The 25,077-nt window shown below is 41.1% G+C and overlaps 1 protein-coding gene across 4 annotated transcripts in view; it reads left to right on the plus strand.

Moving 5' to 3' along the window:
- Positions 1-22,186, plus strand: part of zranb3 (zinc finger, RAN-binding domain containing 3) — a 128,700-nt gene extending 106,514 nt beyond the window's left edge. For 3 of the 4 annotated variants that reach the window (XM_026158746.2, XM_026158745.2, XM_026158744.2), the window contains exons 18-22: positions 9,455-9,595; positions 14,185-14,346; positions 15,124-15,316; positions 20,786-20,917; positions 21,591-22,186. In XM_026158746.2, coding sequence (XP_026014531.2) covers positions 9,455-9,595; positions 14,185-14,346; positions 15,124-15,316; positions 20,786-20,917; positions 21,591-21,698 — 736 coding nt within the window. In that variant the 3' untranslated portion in view covers positions 21,699-22,186. The remainder of the gene's footprint in view (positions 1-9,454; positions 9,596-14,184; positions 14,347-15,123; positions 15,317-20,785; positions 20,918-21,590) is intronic. The other variant, XM_080297302.1, reaches the window with a different exon arrangement.
- The last annotated feature ends 2,891 nt before the right edge of the window (positions 22,187-25,077 follow it).

The raw sequence follows: 25,077 nt of genomic DNA on the forward strand, positions 1-25,077 counted from the left end.
ATATAAAGACTTCGGACTTCACGTTTCCCAATTTTTGCTTTAAGTTATTTTGTTATTTACATAATAATGTAGATAACCTAATAATTATCCTTACTGCTGTTTTAGAGGAGCGGTGCTTCAAAGGATAGTTGCCGATTTCTGTCAGAATCTGCAGATTATGCAGTACAAATAAAATGTTCACGTTTCTCCAACGTTGTCTTCCCAGCTGTTTCACCGGATGGTCAGGAAGCGTTCGCGATGTCTACTCCAGCGCTTCTCCGGTGCTGATAATTGGCGTCTGTCTTGTGGCAGTGACATAAAAGACGGATTTAATGCGACTTGACCGTTCAAACAGCAGTCGCTTTCTGAAACATCGGATATGTATCGCATTCAGTACCACATACGAAAGTGACCCAGATCGGATTTGAAAATATTGGATTTGTGCCGTTCACACTGTCATAGCATGATCGGATATGGGTCGCATAGGGTCAAAAAAATCGGATTTGATGCGCTTTCGCCTGCAGTGTGAACGTAGCCTAAGTGTAGAATTAAACATACAGATTGTAATATGAACTAAATGGATCTTATGATCATTTATTGCTGTATTTAATTAATTTCTTCTCACATATCAGCTTATTTAGCAAACTAGCTACATCTGCCAGCAGTTTCCAGCAGGAAACAAGAAGTTTGCCATTTTTCACCACTGTTTGACATCAAAGACCCATTTTTCTCCTAAATGATGTTTTCAGGTTTGAATTCTTCCTAATCATCACTATAAACCGCACGTGTGCACTAATGATTGGTTGTGCCACACCTCCCCTATAAGCAGTTCAGCAAACCTGTATACTGTAAGCAAAAATGCATCTCCCACAATGATCCAGTCAGTAAGATATCCTGTAACGCTGCTTTGAATCGGTGGAAATAGTGAGATTTAGTAGTTCCCAACATTATGACAGAATCCAAGAAGTAATGTGAGAGATTTCACAGAGAAACAAGCGGATTTGTAAATACTAACTGCCCCAGGCGTCATGGAAGGCTGAATAATGCGTGTGTGCGTCTGTGTGTGTTTTCGTGCCCATGTGTGTGTGTGTGTGTGGGGGTGTATCAAAGGGTGTCTGCTGAGACATAAGAGAAAATGGGATGAGCTCTGTGTATGCGTACATGTGTGTTTTTTGACAAACAAGCATTGTTGCTGGCACACTAATTACAGCTGGCGTGGACTAAGGCAGGGAGAGTTTGCCAATTACAGGGCAGACGTGTGTGTGTGTGTTTTGTAAGTGAGGGAGAGTGTTTCTCAACTGGGGAAAGCGTTTGGGTGCATGAACCTAATCAAGGTGTGAGTAGGAGGCAATTGGCCCGGCTTGATTTGATACCTGTTTGATTTATTCACTAATCAGAACCAATCAAGCTCCAGCTATGGCTCAGCGGGGCGATCACAGCTCACCTTCTCTGCTCTGAGACGCTCAGTTTTCAACTACTTCAAACTTAATACACTTTTCCTGGGTTTCCAACACTGGATACTTTTGTTATAAACCATTCATGGTGATTTGCAGCAATTTTAGAAGATTTAAGGAGATTTTAATCCAGTTATGCGCACTGAGGAGGTTTCATTGTTAAAATACCAAAACGTTGGAAATAAAAAAAGTTGATTGGTGCCTGTAATTACCACTTTAATGCAGAGAAATAATAATGTTATTTTTTCATTTTTGTGTGCATACAAACACATAATTGTTAAAGCCAGCATCAAATGTAGAGGCTGTTAAAGTTAAATGTTTTATTCGGTGTTGTGCAGACCAGTTTTTGTCATCTGAAATGTATTATTATATACAAGCTCCCAGTCAAACGCTGAGCAGCGCAACACAAAAGACTTGGTAGTTCAAAATTACAGCGTAGGAGTATTTCAGTGGGACTTGAAAGATGTTTAACAGAATCACTCACAGTGAACGTTGGAAAAACTAAGTGGAGCTCTATGATAATGACTAAAAGAGCTACTTGGAGTCCAGTGTTCCGGTTAACCAGATGAGATTGGACCTGCAGAGGTGCCCAGCTTTTTAAATAAAAACATGCAAAGTCTGGTTGCTGACATTGTCTGCGATTCCTGAGACCGATTGGCTGGAGCTCAGAAGAAGGTTGAAAAACCTGAATGTACCAACTCTCTACAACAGGGGTCTCCAACTCCAGTCCATAAGAGCTGCTGACCTGCAGCTTTTAGATGCATCCTTGTTCTGACACACCTGAATCAAATGAATGGCTTGTTATCAGGCCTTTGCCAAACTTGATGGTAAGCTGAAAAGGTAATCCAAGCATTTGATTCAGCTGTGTTGGAGTAGGGATGCATCTAAAAGCTGCAGGACAGTAGCTCTCGAGGACTGAAGTTTGACATCCCTTGCTCTACAGGAAGAAAACCAGGACTGTAGCTACAACATGCAATCCTGAATCAAGCTCCGTCTCTACAACTTGATAAATCTTCATCCAGATGGGTCTTAATGCTCGGACAACATAAAGGAAACCACTGATCACTAAAAACTGCACATTTTAAATTTGCACAAGACCACTTGGATGTTCTACAACACTACAGGACGCCTTACAATCACTGAGAGGACAAATGAATTTTTAAATTGGATTCGATTTACAGGCGAATGTCAGGGCAGCACGACATGAAGCGAGAATACAAATTTGGTGATGGAAGAGCACACTTAAATAACTCAACAACAAAATAAGAAAATTCATTTTTATCAAACGGCCAAATGAAAATATTGACCTTGACTCAAATGAGATGCTCAGACGTGACCTGAAGAGGACTGTTCAATCAAGACGTCCCGGAAATGTTGACGAACTAAAACCGTTTTGTGGGAAGAACGTCCAGAATTTCTCTCAAAACTAGCTGCAAAAAGTGCGTAATTGTTACTAAATTGAAGAAATCGCTTTTCCAGCCTTCGCTTTGATCGCTCGATGAAGACTTGAAAAGTAAAACTGCTCGTGCGTTAGTATGAAACGCTATATTTATAATAGTATATACAACACTGAAATCATGTTCAGCATCTAAGATGGAAACTCAGTGCATTTGTATTTGGCTAAGATGTGGAAAGTACTTTTGTTGTGTTGTCTTGGCAGCGTACATTAAAGCTGTACTCGAGCAAATTCAGTACAGCATTTGCATATAGTTGATGGACTTGTTAGAATTTGAACTTTTGATTTGTTTTCTTCCTTTTTTCTTTTCCCAACAATGACTCACTGCAAAAGTGCTTTTTTAAAAAGATTTGACGCAAACACTGGATGATGCACTTTCCTCGAGAATCTTCCTCCGTGATAAACTCAAACTCCCCCAGTATGTAATACAGACTTGCTGTTTTAAATTTAAAGTCTCAAGCTGAAACTCAGTAAAGGTAGGACTATTTCCTCAATTTTGGCAAATCTCATCCAGAGCCACAGAAGACATTTTCACAGGCTGAGTGGTGCTGCTTATACCAAGTAGACTTTTCAGATTTGCATTCTTTTGCAGCATTGTTTTGACAGTACTCGTCTTTGCAGTGAACATTTGGAGTTGTCCAACACACTGATTTTTTTGTTGAGTTAAAGATGGCATACTTGATGTCACGTTCATGTTCAAACACACATTTGACATGGGAATTAGCAGCTTCACGTGTCTCTGAGAATCTTTGCCACCGAAAAGGCCGTTACTGTCAGCTCTGTCTGACCGAGGCCGGCAGAGAACAGCAATCAATCAAAGCGGCTTCAGCTGGGCCACACCGGTGCAGCAGCTCGTTAGTTTGATTTCACACAGCTGAGCAGGGTCTGTCCTCTGTGCCGAGCCAGGCGGCTGTCTGCACCTCCGCGTGTCCGCTGTCAGCTACCCGCTGACTCCCTGACTGTAACAGCGCCCCTGCAGCTGCGCATCAAATGTCTACCGGCAGAAAACCGTGTCCAGATAATCAAGTTCAAATCACGCTGCGTTTTGTCATTCCTGATGCAACCTCCACCAAATATGTGCTGCACGTTTAAATTTACTGTAGCTTTCTAACTGCCTGTACCTGCAATATTAAAGGAATAGTCTGGGGAAATTCACTGATTTGCTTGCCTCCTGAAAGTTGGATGATGTTATTATTATGAGCCACCAGCTGCTGAGCAGTTAGATAGGAAGTTACTAGTCCTGGCTACAAAGAAAATCCCTTTGAGTTGTTGTTTATATAGTTGATTTTTGCACAGACTGAATAAACAAGATAAAGTACTGTGATTAATGGGTGTTAGAGCTGCTGGTTGTCATCTTTTTGTTAGACGGAGCCAGGCTAGTCCCATTATTAATCTAAGCTAACGGTGAGTCTCAGTTGTTTTATTTTCTTTAGTACGCTGTGTACACCAAGCACTTGTCTAATACATACATTTTGACAGGATAGGGTTCTCTGAAAATGAGTCATTTACCAATAATGACATGTACAGTATTTCAGTGTGTCATGCTAACTACAGCAGTATGTACTCAACATAGTGAGTCTAGTATAGAAAGATGTGATTTGAGCAAAGTATGAGTTTCCATTCATTTCCTTTAGCTTTATGGTTGTAGAAGCATGTGCTATCATCATGTGGTATGCGGCAAGAAAGGATAAAGGCTACATAGCTGATGATCTAACTATCCTGAAACTGACACAAATGTCCATCCATCAATTTTCTTTCACTTATCTGGGGCCAAGTCACAGGGGCAACAGCCTAAACAGCGAAGCCCAGACCTCTCTCCCCCCTGCCACCTCCTCTGGCTTGTTTGGGGGAACACCAAGGCATTCCCAGGCCAGATATAATCTCTATAATATTATCCTGGGTCTCCCAATCAGGGCCTCCTCCCTGTGGGACATGCCCGGAACACCGTCAGATGCCCAAACTACCTCAGCTGGCTCCTTTTGATGTGGAGGAGCAGCATCTCTACCCTGAGCCCCTCCCGAATGGCAGAACTCCTCACCTATCTCTAAGTGAGAGGCCAGATCATCTGCAAAAAGCAGAGATGTAATTCTGAGCCTGCCCAGGTAGAAGACTTCATGGCTACACCTAGAAATTCAGACCATAGAAATTATGAAGAGAATCGGTGACAAAGGGCAGCACTGGTCCAACACCCACTGGGAACAATTCCGTCTTATTGCCAGCTATGGCCTGATTGAATGGCTCGAAGCAACTGGCCAGACACCCCACACTCCCGAAGCACCACCCAGAGAACACTTTGAGGGACTTTGAGGGAGAATGCCTTCTCCAAGTCCACAAAACACCACCACCTGACACCAAATGTGCAGTACAAAAATAACAACAAACACAGGAGGAAGATTATGTAACAACAATGGCAGAGAAACAGAAAAATCTCCTTATTACTATAAGCTGCTAGCTACAGGTATGTAAGCCAATTTTTGCAGTAAAATGTGCAGGTTAACTGACATTGAACAGTTTTTTGTTGCTATAAAAATAAGAGGTGAGTTGAGAATCAGCCTGAGTGTATATGTTTGCACTTACGTGCTATTATGTGTTTATGTTTGCTAAGCTGATTAGCCACATGCAGATGTTCATGCCTGGTTAAAAGTGTTGTAGTGTAGGGAAAGTTTTAGATCCTCCAGGTAAGCAGTAAAATATACATGGGGATAATGGAGTTTATTCACAGTTATAGGACTATGTATAAAAGATGAATAATGCCACTGTGCTGCCACACGTTGGGTAGTGACGTCCCATTGATAAACATAAAGCTGAGTATTTCATTTGTTATCAAACTGATGTTTAAGACTGGATATGACGAGTGAGCGGCAGCGCTGGTTGGTGGTTCTTAGTTTATCATCCTTTATGACTTTTAGTAAGGACTGTAATTTACAAAATAAATATTTAAATATGTCCCAAAGCTAGCAATTAAAACTGTGAAGTAATCAGGAAAGTGTTTACAGAGGCCGCAGAGCAAATGAGCTGAGGGTCCTTAAACCTTTCCATACAACCAGAAGTCTAAAAACCAATGCATTCATGTTTATGTTCATCATGCCCGGCACCCTCTGGAAATTCATACAAATTGTTGAATTTCTAAATGTGTCGAGTGTATTTATGTTCTCATAAAACATTAGCAAAGACATATTTTTTACATTTTATTTTTTAGATGATTTCCATCCATGTTTGCTAACCTTTGCAGGCACATTGCTTTGCATAAACCGATTTGTACTGCTGTCAGTTGTTTACGCACAATATAAAGAGCGAGGGGGACTCACATTTATTACTGCCGCTACAAACCAAAACCTCCGCACGGCACCTTTAAACATATTTAGTAATACGCCGACTAAACTACTTTTTAATAATTGAACATTCAGTCCAAATCATCCTAGGTTTTCACAGATGTGAGCCAGTCTGACAAACATTTTGAAAACAACATCAGTGAACCCAGCTGCCCCCTGATACTGGTAGAAGAGGTTTGGATCATAACAGAAAATGTGATTCATTCAGCAAGTAGCAGCAGTCACCTTAGTGTACAGAATTACTCTCCAGGCACCTAACTGCATAAAAACATGCAAACACACACACACACACACACACACACACACACACACACACACACACACACACACACACACACACACCTCCACTCTCTCCCAGAAGCGCAGTTGGACTCCAGTTTAGTGTAAGGTATCTCGTTTCATCCAGCCTCTGTGCTGGGACTGTTTGAAGCAAAGGAAGCTCTTGTGTTTGATGGAGACTTACCTTCTTCCTCATCTCCTCTCAGCTTCCAGAGAAACTTCTCCTCTTTGATGTCTCTCCCTCCTCCACTTTCTGCCTCCTGTCATCCATCTTTCCTTTATATTTTTTCCCCCCTTCTGCCTTCTTTCCATCTCCCTCCCTAAGAAAGTATTCTGTCCATATGGAGGTGGTGGAATTGCATAAAAATGTCGTTTCATAGCCTGCAGGGCCGAGTAGAGACACTAAAAGTTGAATTTAACAGTGGCAACACCTCCCGGCACGGTGTTTCTGGGAGGCTGGTGTCTCATTAGTAATCAGAAAAAAACGTGCAATCAGGATAGAAATCCATCAAGTAGAATTCAATAACCAATTCAAATGATTTTTTTTCTTATGAAAGAACTAGAACAAATCCTACACAGAGCTAAATATATCCAAATATATTGGATGAAAACAGGCATCGGCAGAAGTTTTTAACAATTCAAGAAGTTGAGACGTGTGTTTTACCCATTTTTGTTGTTGTTGTTGTTGTTTTTACCTTGTAGTAAATGTTTTGTTATTAGTTAAACGGTGATAAATGTATTTTTTCCATATCTTATAGTTCCAGGAGACGTTCCAGTTATTGATTGTGTTTCATCGGTGTACAAGGCTACTTCTTGTGCCAGCAGTGAAGTTACATCAAACTGAGTTCAACAATTGACACAACTGTCAGAACAAACGCTTGAAGATGAAACATTAATTATTGATCTGCTCGACGATTAGTGAAACAGCTTCATCACTCGAGTTGATTGTCTGTGAAATGGCTACACCATCCATTAGCTGCCTGCTGTCTTTCTGTCTGTTTTTTTGAAACCTCATCTCTTTTTTCCCCTTTTTTAAAAAAAACGTGAATTCTTGCTCTGCGCACTTCTTTGAACCCTCGAGCTCATTATCTGTACTTGGAGCCATTTACTAAGTCTAACCTATTTTCTCTGCTTGATATAGCAGAAAGCTTTTCTGTGTTAGGGGTAAAGGATGCTTTGGACTTGTTTTTTTTAACTTAACTACTGTATTTTCTTAAAGGGCTGTCTTCATTGACTTTTACAAAATAGTTGAAAGCACAGCCTGCACTTTATCCTTTCTGCAGAGTCTATAAAGTTCAAGCTCTTTGTTGGTTATCTGGTAAGAGAAGAAAAAAGCAGAGGGATAACTGCTGGTGAGAAGATGTGCAAATAGGAATCACCAAATCAACAAAAACCAAACAGTTGAGTCACAATGCTGAAGCTAACCCTGACTTATAGTCATGAGCTCTGGGTAGTGGCGAAAAGAACACGATCATGTATACAAACAGGCAAAATGAGCTTCCTCTGTAGGGTGGCTGATCTCAGCCGTAGGTACAGGGTGAGGAGCTCAGAGCCGTTGCTCCTCTATGTTCAAAGTAGTCGGCTAAGGTGGTTTGGGCGTCTGATTAAAATGCCTTCAAGATACCTCCCTTTGAAGGTTTTCACAGCACGACGAACTGTGGGGCAAACCCAGTGCCTCAGTATTCCCTATAAGAAACTTAAAATAAGACTAGGAACACTTGGAATACTCTGTTTATCTTATCCTGCCTGACTTTAGATAAAAAGAAGAGGGTGGATGAACGACGTAGGAGCTTACTGCCAATCACCTGCAACACTGATGACATTAAATTCTTCCATGGGTCTCCAACACATATTACATGATGGATAATTTCCAAAATAGCCACAACTACACAGAGTTTAGCAAATGAGACCAAATTAACTCATTCTAAAAATGTATATGCTTAATATTTCTAGTTGGACGTTGACTGTATTTGAGTGGGCACTAGAGGCATTTACCCGGTATGTACAGGATGTTATTGGTAAAGCAAAATAGCAGTTTGTTCCTTGTGTGTGTGGATGGTTGGTAAAGTAAAGTACTAGTTCCATCAAGTACTGACAGCAGCATGGCTGCGATCTGCTTATTGGCTAAGGCTGACCTCTGACTTCCCCTTGGAGTAAAAAGGTAGGGTAATTGCTCTCTGCGGAGACCATTACAGCGTTGTACCATCCCTCTGTTAAAACCTGAAAAGTGACCAGTCGGCATTTGCCGATTGGTCACTTTTCTCTCAAGGCCTCTGGAATCTTTTCCTACCAAGAGGAACATATCACTGATTTTCTTTCCCCAACTCTCCACATGTATTTGTGTCAACTCTGACATCCCAGGGTCATTTTAATCCTGCATAGATTGGAATGTAGAGTTTAGTGCAATTTTCAACTTGCACACATAGCATCTGTATTACAACGGCCATAAAAAGCAGTAGCGGGGCAGATGGATTAGATTAGATGATTGACGATTCCTGTGGGGAAATTAGATTGCTGCTGCTGCAATAGTAATAGGATTCAGCAGGAGAAGAAGACAAACAGAATATAAGCACACATTCAGAATAGGAAATCAGCAGTGGAAGGAAGGAAGGATCTGAGCATTTAAGCACAGTTTGGTGCCAAGAAAGAAAAACAAAAATCAAAGTGCATCTGGCTCTGCACTGAGGCCATTTGTAGAATTTTGCTAGTTATGTGGGTGTGATGTGTGTGTTACATTGATGTGGTAGAGTCCCAGGATTACCGCAGTCCAAAAAAAGATGACTAAGATTACTTGTGTGCTTGAGCAACCTCAAGCGTCCTATCATACCTGCTTGTATTGCTGTCCAGAGAGAGTTTATGAATTCATCTGCTTGCAACTGCTCCCCGGTGCTTTGGTTATGTAACATCCACAAATTCACCATTACCTCACAGCAACATTTTATCCCGTTTCACAGGTACCTCGGTCGTGACGACGTGGCCGAGGCGTCTCTGAGCAAAGCCCAGGAGGAGGGAGGCAGCGTCCGACTGGTCACAAAGGAGAACTTCTTCACAAAGAGGAGGTCTGCCTCTTCGCTAACACCACCTGCTACACAGAGGTTTGTTAAGGGAAAAAACGCGCACATAAAGGTCAAGTTGTCCTCAGGTCTGTAAGTAGTTTGCTGCTAATATATGAAACTAAAATTCAAATGTATTTCTAGCTGATCACTGTGTTTCTCCTGTCTACTACACAAACGGTATTTTGATCATTCATAGATCCGTTCTTGTCTGTAGTATTTAAAGATGAAACTTCAAGGTCTGCACATGAAGGTGGTTTGTCTCACCACATGGTTTCCTCTTCAGGATTCAGAGTATTTTCATTTTCTTTCCCTCAGCTGTCTCCATGGAGATCTGTATGTGCCTTGTGGGAGAGACACAAAGGCCCACTGAGTGTGTTAGTACAGTAAATATAGACCATAATACGATCTACTGGGTGAGATGCATCGGCCAGCTCACCCCAGGAGGCAATATCTCTATGGAAACCTGCAGCAAACACACAGACGAGCTCTCACACATATACACAGTTACTGGTGTTACATACAAAATGTCTGTGATAATCTATAAAGTGCCTTAAAGGCTCTGTTCAGGATATGTGCTTTTAGACAATAGATAGCGTTTTACTGCATGAGGTATACAGCAGTGTCTGGAAGTATAAAGTGTCTGACAGAAGCAAGCACTGCTGTGTGAATAAACACGGTAAAAGGCAGCATGGTAACAACATTAAATGGCCATTTATAAAAGCTGACTTAAAAAATGTGCTAATATGCTAGTAGCTAGAATAGAAATGGCATCCATCCGTCCAACTAACTGTGGCGTGTGGTTGGAGGGATGAGGAGAATCCATGTTTTCATAAAGTAGGAAGATTGACATCCATCACTGTTATCTATTTAAGCATTCAAGTAAAACTTGTACATAATATTGAACTGCTCCTTCAAAACAACAAATTCAGTTCAGTTCCTGCTAATACTTCCTGCTGGCTGATATCACTTGACATTTGAACTGTGGCTATAAGTTATACTAGAGTAAAAAAAAGGACAGCAAGCTCTTAGATTGTAAGGCATCTGCACAAGTCATCTGATGGGAGGCAACCTGTCTCCAAACAGTAGCAGTCTGACTCTGACTGACTGCAATCATTCTCTAAAATATTGGCAATGTTTTCCAAGTAAATGTTGTCCAGTTTATAAACACAGATACAATGGCACTCTGCTCTGATAAGCACAACTGACTGTGAACTAAAGAAACAGACATTTCTGATAACATACATCCGTTTAAAACAAGCGCATGTCTGGTATTGAAGGTATCAGTTAATCTTAAAGTGTGCCACCTATGCCTGGGCGTGGGCTAAAAAGGAAATCCTGCCATGCAGCATATGTCACTAGTGTCCATTTTGAAGGGAAACAGTCTTTATATTGCTATCCACATGAAAGCAACATGCTAAAATGTGGAAAATAAGAATCTCGATTAACAGCTGGACGTACCAGTGTCAGATCTCGTTGGTGCCTTTGGTTTCTTTCGGTATAGAGCACCAGAGATGAGCCAAGGTGGTAAACATTCTACATCTATAAACCTACATTTTTGATTCACATGCATTTTTTGGCAAATGCATTGATGTTTTACAGTTTCTAAAAGACATATTTCTGGCTTTTCTGGATGTTTTCACTATTCTCAGTTTGGACACACAAGTAAAAAGTCTATTTGTGTCTCTCTTTCATCGACTAGACTTTGCTGGCACACCATTTGTCCCATGATACTTCCAGTTTTTGGTATATTCTCAACTTTGAAACAGCAAGGTTCCCTTTTTAGAAGGTTCTCTTCTCTATTTCAATGATTAAATTTCCTTCTGTAGTGCTCTGTCACTCTGGCTCTTTGTTCCTCTTGCTGTCTCTCTGAATTGTAAACCATGGGGAAAGAGAATTTAGTCCATCTGTCCCCTCCAACGTGGCTCTAGCACCCTGCTGGGACTACATGGCAAATGCCCAGATTTGCTGTCTTCTGCCAGACGGACATGCACGCAGATACACATACTAGAAATGTTTTGCAGATAGAGCATTGTAATATACTAAATATACAGGAAAAAAACTGATTTATTTCTGTTGCATGGATATTTACACTGAAATGTATTTGCAGTTTGTAGAAGAAAGTGAGCTTTGTTTAATTTAGATCAGGTTTACAGGGTAATGTCTTGACTGATCCCTCATTTCTTTATACATGGGTGCAGCGAGTTATAAAAATGTGCAAAAATACACGAAAATCCTGAATATAAGGCAAAAACAGAGTTTGTACAGTTCTAATGAGCTTGAAAGTGAATACATGGTATGACCACCTTTATGCTTCAACACAGCCTGAACTCTCATTGGCAGCTTTCTTGTCATTTCTTTAATTAGCCATCAGGAATAGTTCTCTTGGCTTCTTGAAGGACATTCCTGAAGTCTTTTTTGGAGAGCAGGTAAACCAAAAAATTCAAATTTGGATTAATCACAACATCAGACTTGTTGCTACAGATTTTTCTCCCTGTTTCCCTTCGTTAATAATGTCTTCTTGACAGCCACTGTACCACTGAAATCACTTCTGATAAGGCTTCAGTGAGCAGTAGAACTGAAGGGCCACATGCATCTCTCAGGTCTTAGTCGATTAGTTAGATTTTTTTCTGTTTTTTACACACAAATGGCTTTTCGATACTGCTTGCCTACTAGAGAAAGGTGTGACATTTCTTCTCATGTCCCCTCCTTGTCTTGGATCCATATTTTTTTAAGGACACACCAAGCCGAGATATGCCAAGTTTTCAGCTAATAGCTCTTTGGGAGTCTGCTTGGTGGTGCAAAAAATACAATTTTATGCACGTCAGACTGTGTTATCTTTAGTATTTTTAGTAGAATCATCTAAAGAAATGAGAACAAATGATGTGTTTTTGTGACAGGCTGCTAGTGAAAAAGTGCCTAAAGCTACAATTTAAAATTGCTTCTTTGCTAAGTTAGCAGTGGTTCATGCCATTAGGTGTTTTTTTTATGCTTACAAAAAGTGGGCAAAAAAGTATTCCTGTGAAAATGTTCACGCACAAGGACCGATAATCAGTGATGAAGCATCCAAAGAAACAAATGTGGGGAACTATTGCTCAAGGGCGCTTTAAAATATGACGCAAACTATAAACAAGTGAGAGGAGGTGTCTTAAGACTTTTGCACACTACTGCATGTTCAGATTCAAGGTCAGTGGCTACACATTAAACACGGTGTTTAATGAAAGAAGCTGTTGTGAATCTTTTTAACGTCGTTGTTGAAAAGAATAAAACCTTCATCAATGGGAACTATTTTTATAACAAATTCATTTGTATTGTTTTTGTTGAGATTTGGGATGCCTGGCCTTTTATTGTGCTCCTCTTCGCCGTGTTTTCTACTTTCGCCTGAGGTCACCTGAAAAATTAAGATGAAAACTCGTCTTCCCCGCTGTCGCCAAGTGCTTTCTCATCATCATCATCGTTTGAAATCATAGGGGCTCTCTCTCTGCTGAGCTCACCATGAAATATAAAGCTCCTTGAGATGACTGTTGTGATATAGATAAAATGCTCCGCTCTTTAAAAATACAGGGCATGGTGCTGGTAGGTGTGGTTAGTTTTGCAAACTCGCAAACTAAGAGATGATATCCAGCTGCAGGTAATTTACTAACAGGACAGGCACACAACAAATCAGAAAACCATATAAATACAGGGGATACGCGTGTATGTTAAATGTAGGCCTATGGTGATAATCTGGCAGACAGTCGTTTGAATGGAAACAGGCTCGAGTCATTCAGACAGGCTCTGATCTAGGACTGTAAACTGCACAGCAGTATTTTAGCCTTGTGTTCTGTAGCGTTCTTGTATTAAGACAACTTCCATATAGATAACATATCTGCGATATGTAACTCATGGAGAGTCAAAGTATGTGCAGCTAAAAACAGTCATGTGTTAGATCTCACGAGATCAGGCGAAAACCTCGTGCGCTGTCCATGGTCCTGAAATTCTAGTGTAATAAAACTGCATTAAAGAAAGTTTTTTTTTCCTTTATTAAGGGAAGTTTTTCAGTTCATTAATGTAAATGAGTGTAAGAAGTTTTGTTGCTGCTGGTATTGCGTGACTCCCTTAGGTTGGAGGATCCAGGTCATCTTTGAGTTCACTGAGCAAATTTAGAATTCAGCTGGCTGGGTCATCTATACGGTTTTACGTCTTTACGTCTACGTATCCTCTGCAGCCATATCAAGTTCAGAAATTGAGACATGCTTTTTATCTGCGTTAAATATTAGCTCAATTATCAGCAAAGTGCAAGTTGCAAATCAGTTTGTGCACATGATTTAAATATTATTCTCCCTATAGTTTGCGCTTTGAAAAAAGAACTCCGTGACGTTCATATGCAACAGTCACATAAACCTTTGAGTTCTCACTTTTTACTCACAGTCGTGTCATTGCACTCCTTTTACACCAAAGCTCAGTTTGTGCTGGAGCAACATGTTAGCAAATCTGGTGTTTGGACATTGAAGTCCTTCAGTACCACATCTGACTTACAAACATACAACCGTCTGTTGAGAATTTGAGAATGATGTCTTTTTGGTCTGAAGTTACCATCTACCACTTCTTCACTCCCGACTATGTTTCCCCTTTCTCTGTCTCTCTCACAGCAGGCAGGACAATCAGTCCTGTAGGACATCAGATGCACAGTCATCAACAGAGTCCAGCTACCTGCAGGCTGTGGACAGTCAGGGTGTCCCTCTGTGTCTCTCCTGCCAGCAGCCCTGCTCTACCACAGGTGGAGCGTGGGACACTCGATTCTGCAGCCACAGGTATTGCAACACTAACTACATACAGTTAGAGGAAAAGCTACGGGCTAAACTGGACATTTCCAACTTGTAATAACTTGAGAATTGCTCAAAAAGTTCTGGAGCAGATTTGTAGATAATATAGATCTCAGTGCACCTGATGTGCGAGGTCTACTGCAACAGCAGTGTCTTTGATTAGATGTCAGCCAAACAAAAACATATTAAATCAACTTTCACACAGTTTGAGAGGTTTTTTCCCCCCAAACTTCCCTGTACTCATTGTCCTCTGCGCAGAAGCCCACCCATCTGGCACCAAAAAATTCAATTATATTCAGAGCTTTAAGAGTTTGTGTGCAAAACAAACTCAGAAACACAGCAGTACAATGTTGACTTCACCCTGTTGTTTACTTTCTTTGTAGAAAGAATACTGTTTGCTCAAGACTAAAATAGATTAGACTTCAACTCTTGCATCTATAATGGTCTTTTTCCAAATCTTTTCCTGTAAATTTTTTGGGGGGGAATCAGTCAAATTTGGTCTTTACCAAACTTGATACCATTACCAATGTAAAATAAAAGTTTTTTATGGAAAATCTAAAGCAAACCTATTTCGGTTTAGTTTTTCTGGAGATGCTGCACCTTTTCCTGGCAGTCTTAATTCGATTAAATGGTTTTCAAAAGCCAGCTTCTGTTTTTTAACCAACATGAGAAAAACTTTCTATGTGAATGATTTTTAAAATAGAAAGAATTTAATCACAAGTTTCTTTCTGTAGTGCAGATGTTTCTATGTGCTTTGACCCACAGGTGTCAGGAGGAGTTCCAGTTGCGCTCCAGCCAGACTTACATGCGGTCTCAGGTGTTGGAGGCAGAGCGCGGCATCTGTCAGCACTGCGGCCTCCACGCCCATGACCTGTTCATTAAGGTTCGTGATGCTCCACCCTCCCAGCGAAAGGAGATCCTGGAGAACACTTGGCTCACCCAGCTGCCACTCAAACAGGTGGGACATAGAGCAGAGGAGGCACTGTTTCGTATTTGTCTCTCATCCATGTTTCAGGAAAACTCCACCAATGAGCTGAAGAAACTTTTTTTTTTCAAGTGCCAAACAGCCATTAACTATGGTGGTCAGTCAGTGCAACGAGGCAAGTTGTGTCAATGTGAAATTCAACTCCACACGACTGTTTCTGTCTTTTTTATGTCATATTTCTTTCCTGTAGACCTTTATACAACCAAAGGAGTGGCCACAGTGGCGCACAGCAACTTTTACAGAAAGGCGATTGTGTTTTATTCGTTTACACAAGCTGACAGCCCGCTGCAGCTTGATTTACTTTTCCTGGGTGGCTTCACCTTTCTGCACTTCTTCCTGACTGAAAAGCTGTCTCAATCCCAATTCCAAAAAAAGTTTGGATGCTATAGAAAATGTAAATACAAACAGAATGCAATGATTTGCAAATCTCAAAAACCCAGATTTTATTCACACTAGAATATAGAAATTATACCAAATGTTTCAAGTTTGACAATTTAATCTTCCAAAAATATTGGCTGTGTTTAATTTGATGTCAACTAATTAGGTTGATGAGCAACAGGTCAGTAAGACGAAAGGGTACTAAAAGGAGCATGTAGGAGAGGTAGAGCTCTGCAAACTGTTTGCAGATTGTGGAACAATTTCAGATTAAGAATCCTCAATGTAAATTTGCAAAGACTTTGAATACCAGTTTACCAGAATAAGAATAAGTTTCAGAGAATCTGGAGAAATCTCTGTATGCAAGAAACTAGATCAAAAATCAGCATTGGATGTCCGGGATTTCCGCGCACTCAGGAGGCTGCATTACAAACAGGTATGGAAATCACTGCAAGACCACTTCAAGAATTCATTCTCTGTGGATACAGTTCCTCGTGCCAGTTAAAATACTATCGTGCAAAGAAGAAGCTAAATGTTAACATGATGCAGAAATGGTGCTGTCTTCTCTTATTTAAAATGGAATAAAATTTGAAAACTGGGAAAAACATGAGAAACATGGCACCACATCGCCAGGATTGAACAGGAGAGAGACCAATCGAGCTTGTTATAAGGGCTCATATCAAAAGCCTGCATCTCTGATGGTATGGGGTACATTAGTGCCTATGGAATTGGCATCTTCCACATATGGAAAGACACACTGATGCTTAAACATATATACAGTTTGTAGACAACAAACTATACTCCCACCCAGACTACGTCTTTTCCAGGGAAGGTCTTGTGTATTTTAGCTAGACAATGTTAAGCTGCATGCTATTACAACAGCATGGTAAACCGATTTGCCTGCCTGCAGTTCAAACTTTTCACTAACTGAAACATTTGGTGTATAATAAAATGAAAAATACAGAAAAGAAGGCTCAAGAATACTGAGGAGCCAGAATCCAATATCCGACAATAATGGGACAACAATCTTCTCCCAGAAGTCCAGCATCTGGTCTCCTCAGTTGCCAGATATGTGCAGGCTTTTGTCTAAATAAAGTGATGCTACACAGTGGTAGGCATAGCCAACTTTTTTTAACCATTCTGTTCCTGTGGACTTGGAAATGACTTTTTTATAGGGTACATTTTCTCAGTTTACACATAGTTTGGTGTGTTCTTTTCTGAATAAAATATGGGTTTATGAGATTTGCATATCATTGCATTCTGTTTTTTAATTTGTGTTTTATACAGTGTTCCAACATTTTCAGAATCGGGGTCATAGTCTGTATATGTCTTCTAAATATTACTTTACATGAAACAGTGTTACTTGTAAATTGAACATAAAATATTAAAGTTTACTGTGGCTGTTCTGTGAGGACGATATGTCTCTAAATGAAAAGCTATTAGAGTTCAGAAACACAGCCCTACAGCTTGATTTTAAAAAGTCGTTTAAATATGTGTATGAACAGGAAGGTGATATATTAGCAAAACAGCTGGTTAAACTTAGTATGTAAACTTAATAAGCAAACTTGCCTGTTTTATTAAACCGGATATGGTCGCAGCTGGCACTCCTCTTCCTTAAGGCTTTCTTTGCTAATGTGGTAAAGCAATTATTAAAAACCTTTATTAAAAACACTGCACAATAAAACTTATTTGCTACAACAGTAATTCGCAGATTGATGGTTTTCTTGCAAATGCTAGCTCCATTTCCACAAAGCATAGACAGTAAGGGATCTCAGAGCAGTGAAAGCTGACCCAGCGGCAGATTGTCTAACACAGTCTCTGCCATCAGTTTCCTGTCAGAGTTACGGGGTTTCTCAGCTTGACATGCTCAAGTTATTGTTAACAGGACAAAAAGTTGAGCTTGAGCGCAGACGTGCCTTCAAAATGCTTATCCCATAAAGATGTCTCTGAGTCAAGCAGAGTTAATCCTGCTTCCAGAGACAATAGCCAAATGAGACCAATAAAAGCCAGTAATATACAGGAAGTGCGAAAATGGCAAGAAAGCCTTACTTTTATCTGAGAGGAAAGCAGAATGGGATTGATTCTGCTATGTTTTAATTGATGTTTTTAGATTTTACATCATGATGATCATGATCATTTTTATACATGCAAATATTTAATACAAACTAAAACTACATGGAATCTCATTATACTTCTCATTATTAAAAAAACAGACTGAGTGTCTGAAAATTATCTGTTTTTCCCTTTAAACAGGAAGCAATGCGTGGGTGAACTAAAAAACATTTATACATACAGGTTTTGCTTGTTGTTTTAAAGTTGTATGATAGCATGCTAACATTTGGTGATTAGCACCCACATTACCTGAGGGAATTTTATTTTGATGTGGTTGGATGTTTCAGGTGTTAAGATTTTTTTTCATATAAGGATGTTTTCTCCTCAATATTGAAAATTTGTACCAACTTTGTTAGTTAACAGTCATCAAAATGCACACATTAACTGACATCAGTCTCTCTATGTGAGCCAAAGAACTGACAAAGAAGTTCTTTGTGTGTTTATGTAAGTGCAAAAATAAAAGCACCCTGTACTCCCCATCCCACCCACCTACGCATATATGCATCTACTCACACACACACACGCAGGTTGATCTGCACTCCAAGGGGCCAGCTCCCAGTAAATGGATTGCTGGGCCCATTGATTTTTTTTTTCCCAGTGCCAGGCCTCGACCAGTAAGCCTATTTGATTTGGTTGGCTGTTATCCTGCAAAGCCACCCCCCCCCCACACACACAAACACACACTCACTCCTCCTCCCCTCTTTCCAGTGCCGCCGGCAGAAGCATCAGCGCCAATCGATGCACCGAGCTTTAGAGGAAACAAACTCAGCCACATGATAAGACACCAGTGGTGGAGAAGCCTTGAGATTATAGGCTCACTCTTTGGTTCATACTGGGGGGGTTTGGTACGTGTGTGTGTGTGTGTGTGTGTGTGTGTGTGTGTGTGTGTGTGTGTGTGTGTGTGTGTGTGAGAGTGAGAGAGTGAGAATGGTTATATGTGTCTATGTTTGTAGCTTGGGCTCTCTTTTTGGCGTGCATGTGTGTAACAGGTGTGGCTGTAATGGTATTTTGATGCGCGTGTGGATTTTCAGGATGTGTTAAAGCCTTTAGGTGCTTGTGAGAGGAGCTTCAGTATGTGTGTAAGTGTGCAGTAGTGAGGTAAGGTGCACCAAAGTGCATGCTTTTGGCACAAAAGCAGGCTCAATTGACTCGAATGTGTGAGAGCTTGTGTGAGAGTGTGTAAGAGAGAGATCTGAACTCTGGCCCTGTGAGCAGGCCTGTTCTTTAAATCTGTTGGGATCAATTCCAGCTCCCTGCCTTAATGTCGGCAGAGTAGTTCTCAAAGTAGGAAAATAGATTTCTGGCCCTGAACTCTTCCCACCAGGATTCTCTCTCTCTATTGTCTTAAGCTCCTCCACTTGCTTGCTCTCTTTTTTCTTTTTGTCTCTATTCTCTGTCATCTTCCCATTCTTGCTTTCTGTTTTCTCCACTTTTTTTTCCTTTTTATATTTTCTTCATAAAATAAATTTCAGATTCACAACAGTATTATCTGCTAGTGAATCCACACTGTGTCCAGTGGGCCTCAGTACATTTTTACAAAGAAGCACTACAGGTCTTCAAATGGTTCAGCTAGTTACTCATTAGCTTTGACTTATTTCTGTTACAACTCAGACGTTCAACAACAACTTCTGCTACTGTTGACTGGTATAGATTATTTTAAAAAAGAATAATCTTTTACATCACGTGGATGGTCAGGTGAACGTACGTTACTTGCCTGGGAGCTAAGAAGCTAAGCCAGTGGAGGCAGTGTGGTCCTTTGGGCAATGTTCTGCTGGGAAACCTTGGGTCCTGCATCCATGTGGATCGCTTTTACATGTACCGCCTACCTAAGCATTGTTGCAGATCATGTACACCCTTTCATGGAAACAGTATTCCCTTATTAGCAAAACACTGGTGTCTTGCTGTATTTTCTGTAGTAGTCAAAGGAATTGAACTGTGTATTTATATTGTGTCTGTGTTTCTACTCCTTCTCCTTTGCCTCCAAAGACATCAGTTTAACTGATAAAACTGTGACTGTGTCGACTATCACCTTAACAAGTTAAACATATAAAAAAAAAAGAGCAATTAAAACAGAAGCTCACCTGAAATACTACTCAGGATATTGCAAATGCATTTTTTTTAATCTTACTTACAAACTTACTCATTATGTAAGTTTTCCTTGTATGAGGAAAACTCTCCTCCTCTAAATCTAGTGAAAAATGTGCTTTAAAATGTAATTAGCAGAATTTTTTTTTAAAAGTCACAAAAAGTTGAGGCATTTAGGAGTGTGCACCTTAACTGTAGCACGATATTCCCAGCGGTATTTTTAACCTAATTTCTGTCAGGCAGGCTTGCGAGCTCTCCCTGATTAAGTTTCCCTCCAGCTGCCCGTAATGTAGGCCACAAACATTTTGGTGATTTATACAGCTGTACCTGAGGCAGCAAACGGTGATGGATAGCATGAGGTCAAAGTTTGCTGTCATCAATTCGGCACAAATGATGTTTTCATCAGCTGGTCTTATCCTCACAATCACACAGGCTTACATTAATCTCAGCATAATAAACTTCCATCAGAGGCCCTTTCCTGCAGTTTGCCTTCATTATTTCCTGGATTTTGCCAGTTATGTTCTCTGCTGGGATGCGTTTTTTTGGCTTGAGACTGTTTTTTATCTTCTTTTATTGTGAGGCGCATTGCAGAAATGTCCCCGCAGTGCAGAGATTTGTTTAATATGAATGATTTGTCTGTGCCTGTGTGTGCTGTAAAGTAACAATTTAGGTCACTGTAGTACCCAGCGAAAGGCTGAGCATTACTAAAGACATCACATCAGTGCAAAGAATTAACTTTAGCATAGATGGATGGTTTGGGAAGGGAGCGCTATCAAACGTTGTTTTAGGCAATTTAGAGCAGTGTGAGGGAACATCCGAGGGTAGCCGGTGTACTGAGACGCTCACTGTTGTATTCCGGTGTGCTTCCAGCTGAACGAGATGATCCGAGCTCCTGTTGAAGGGGATTTCTGGCAGGTTGACCACATCCGTCCGGTCTACAGCGGAGGAGGCCAGTGCTCTCTGGACAACCTGCAGACACTCTGCACTGTCTGCCACAAAGCCGTATGTGCACACTCCGCATCACAGCACCCATAACAACCGCAGCACCAGCTTTTAAAGCCAAAGGGCTTAGGGGGCAAAAGCAATTTGTCTAACATTTTAAGGTGCACAGCAGATGGAGCTCTCCTTTATCCCTGTATAAAGAGAAAGCACCATCACTCATGTTGAGGATCACATGTGCTGGCAGTAATGTGATACATGGTCAAACACATTGATCAAAAGTCATATTATCCCTCACAAAGCTATATACTGCCTATAATAACATCACATGATGTGGCTGTGTGACATTTTGATGTATAGCATGCGTTGGAAAATGCTATATATCGGCCTCTTCCTTCTTGCACTCCTTCAATATTTCATATTTTCAGTCAGCCACTTCTTAAAAGCAGATCTGATTTGAGAAGAAACTTTTCAAAATAAGACACAGCTTTCACCGTGAGCTGAAATGTGCTTTGCTTTCACACCAGAATGCTTTTTTCTGTCAGCTTGGAAGGAAACGCTTCACATGTTGACGTATGTAAACTGAAGCAAAGCACTGCGACTGATAAGGGGATCCTCGCACTGTTTATGCCCCCTCTCAGACACTTTAATCTAGAGATGCTCGATATATCGATCTGATTTTTCTGTGCTGACTGCAGATGTAACCTCTTACATCATGTTCCATTTTTCTCCACAGAGAACAGCTCAGCAAGCCAAAGAACGAAGCCAGAGCAGGAAGAGTGCTGCAGCTTCCAAGGTTTCGTCAGACATCAGCAGGTTCTTCGTTCGGAAAGAAAACAATTAGCTGGGACCTGTTACGCTTTCACTTATTGTCAGTTAGGGATAGAGCGATCCAATACTTGGATCAGATAGCCTGACACCAAAAGCTAGATCAGACATCCGTGACAGGGCTTAGCTATGCTCTTCAGGTCTATCATGTTTTGTGTTTACTACCCCACGCATCGGCAGCAATCTGCTAACTTCCAGCAGTCAGCTAACAGCAAAGCAACAGTAGTTCAAAGTGTTTCGCTACAGCAACACCAGTTTGTCTTAATATGCGTACAAGTGAGTTGGCACGACTGAAGAGCTTCAGCGACAGCAGTTCGGTCTGTTTCTCTTTCTCTGTCATTATGTTTGGTTTAACACTTGTTTGGAAGCTTTTGCGTCACTCATGGTAACTTAAAGGAAATTAAAGGAGAAACTGTGACTATAAATTACAGCACTGTGCTGTAATTAATCCTACACAAGGTTGAAATAACGCTAATGCAAATAAATGTTTTTTTAAAGCATAAATACATTTGTCTTTTAATACTTTTCTAATGAATAGGTCGATAATCTTCTGTCTCACTCCTCAGAGTGAGAAATACACATTATTGATTTAACACTGGACCTGGTAGCAGCAGATACCTGAGGCCAAGGTATCAGTGTGGTATTAGAAGTGGAAAAAGTTAGACTGGTGTATCCCCAGTTACAGTCCTGGATGCTCATATTAAACATTACCAAAGTGGTTAGAAAATGTGCAAAGTTCCAAAAGTTCAGGCTTCAGATAAACAGCCACTTTTTAGATGTTTTCTTTCTGCTCTTTTCTTTGAGAGTTGATATACGTGGTGTTATCTCAGCTACACGACTATGGTCACAGAAACTCAACCCACCTGTTCAAGAGGGGCAGCCAATCAGGAGATAGTCAGCTTAAAGGGAAAGAGAAGACAGTATAAATAATGCACGTACAATCCTTGACCCCTGTGTTTGCATGAACACTTCTGGTCTTATAGAACTTCATCAGACAACAACCAGCAGTTATAACCTCGCCAAACACTTTGCTCAGTCACTCGACCCTTTGCTATTTGCTTAGTAACTCATTTTTAGGTCGTATTGAACAGAAGATTAGGTCCATTTTATAAATTTTAATGGATATATGAGTCAGAAAGGAGGAGCTAAATAGCTAGTCATAGGCAGGCTTAGCTTGGGACATCACGACCAAATGAGTAATGTCCATCTTTTATACTGTATATGGAGAGAAGTTATCTAAAACGGCTTGTTTCAGGCAGCAGATGAGCCGATGGGCAAAACCAGTGGGAAGGATAAATATAGATTATTTTGAACTGTGCAAAGCCACTAGACCCTAACTGCAAGACAAAAAAACAAACGAGAGAAACAGAAGAGGAAAAGCAAAATAGGCCCCCTTTAAAGGTTTGGTGCAGTTTGCACATGTAAAGGTGTTTATTCAGTTTACATAAAGACGCACTGTGTGAAGTATCAGAAGTCCCATTTGCCGTGACAGATGAGGATACAAGGCCTTTAAAGATTCTGCCTAGCTTTCAGATGCTCTCATCTGCGTCCCACTGGACACCATTACGTTGGAAGATCTAGTAGTGGAGATTTACCTTAAAGAAAAGTGCAGTGACGTCTGCATCAAATGCAAATTCAGCCAACTCCCCTCTCGTCCCCGAACCGTCACAAGTGCGGTAGTTTTGATTTATGACGCCCCCTTCCCTTTTTTTTTTTTTTTGCTCGAGGCTGAAATGGAGCAGGTTGTTTAGAGAGATGCTGCTATTTTAAGATTTTGCAAAGTTGGTGAAAAGTAGCAGCTCAGAGATGAATTGCGAGCTTTGTGATTAAAACTCTACAGCAGCAAACACACCCAGGTGTCCTCATTGGTGCGATCAACAAGTGTCGCCTTGTAAATCTTTTTTTTTTCTTTATGAAAGATGGATGAGCACTCTCTGATGGAATGAGAAACCTCTTTTCACCTTGTTTCGTTTCTTCTTCTCCCGCTCTGGCGCTGTAACCGGTTTGGACTGTAAATACAGCGAGCCGTCGGCCGTTCCGACAAGCTCGCAAATCGTTTCATCGCCTCAAGTCAGGAACATTATCGTCCATGTCCACGCATCTACCTCCTCTTCAGCTGTGCTTGATGATCTGAGCAGAGCTAAAGTCAGTCAGGAGGGCTATGTTTAGAGACAGAGAGCAGAGTTACTATGGAAACAAGGCTTTAGGTTCAGCCATGTTGGGAATATTGAATCTGTTCTTGTGAGAGTTATACAATGAGCTAGACAGACATCAGAAACTCCAATCAATACCAGCAGCCTCCTGCGAGAACGAGGCCCTCGCATTCCTCCGCAGCGCGCTTTTACCTCCCCTCTCCGCTCTGAGGCTCCACCGTCGACGTTTTAGGGTGTCGTCATGTCACGATTTGCCTGTCTGTCAGCCGTGTCAAACGCCTAACTCAGCACATTCTGCCGTCGCAGGAAAGTTTTAAATTTTTCTGACAGCCCCCCCCAACTTCTCTCAGCCTATCAGCTGAAGACGCGCTTTAAACTTTCTCTGAGCCCATGTGGGTGCACGAGTGGGTGTATGTGTATTTCCCCTACGGCTGCTCCAGGTCTCCACTTAATAAGACCGTTGTTCCTCTCCTGTCCAAACCGACAAGCTTTGTGAGTAATGAACATCTCCCAGGCAGCCTTCCAACAACAGCAGGTTTCAGTGTCAGTCCCTGTCAGCAGCCAATGACTCTGATCCGCTGTTTTATTACACCCAAAAGGTGTGTGTGCGGCAGAGAGAAAGTGAGGAAACTAGTGCGAAAGTGTGGCTGAGTGTGTGTGCTGCTCAGATTAAGCTCGTGTGTTTGGCAGAGGGAAAGTGTATATTGGACAGGAGAGGAAGTGGTGTGCATGTGTTTGTCAGAGGAAGCCATAATGAGGCAGCGCCCAGATGAAGATATCTTGCATTCCTCCCAGAGGGTCTGCTGGGTAAAGAGCAGCGCCACAGCCGCGTGACACTGTTTGCGTTGGACAACCTATCAGCCCAGAGAACAACATTACCTCCACGGGTGATGACAGTAATAAAGATGGACTCAAACACCGACCGAGGTTTGCCTGTTTGCTTTCCGTCTAACGTGCTGCCCGCCTTCCTCTCACTTTTTGAAGTTGGCATCAGAGCAAAGAAGAAAAAAAATCCAACTTGCTTTTTTTTCCTCCATCAAGTGAAATCGACATCCTTTCCACGGTGCCCCTACCGCATGGACCTTTCTGCAGGTTACATAGCAACAGAGCATACAGTGAATGCCGTGTGGATAAAATTAGCTGGACAAATATCTAGCAGAAATAATCACATGTAATTACAAGATCACAATATAATGTCAAAAGAAGGATGGAAGGGAAAGAAAAACAGCGCCATCTGACAAA

The sequence above is a fragment of the Astatotilapia calliptera genome, chromosome 23 (genome assembly GCF_964374335.1).
Source record: "Astatotilapia calliptera chromosome 23, fAstCal68.1, whole genome shotgun sequence".
Taxonomy (NCBI): domain Eukaryota; kingdom Metazoa; phylum Chordata; class Actinopteri; order Cichliformes; family Cichlidae; genus Astatotilapia; species Astatotilapia calliptera.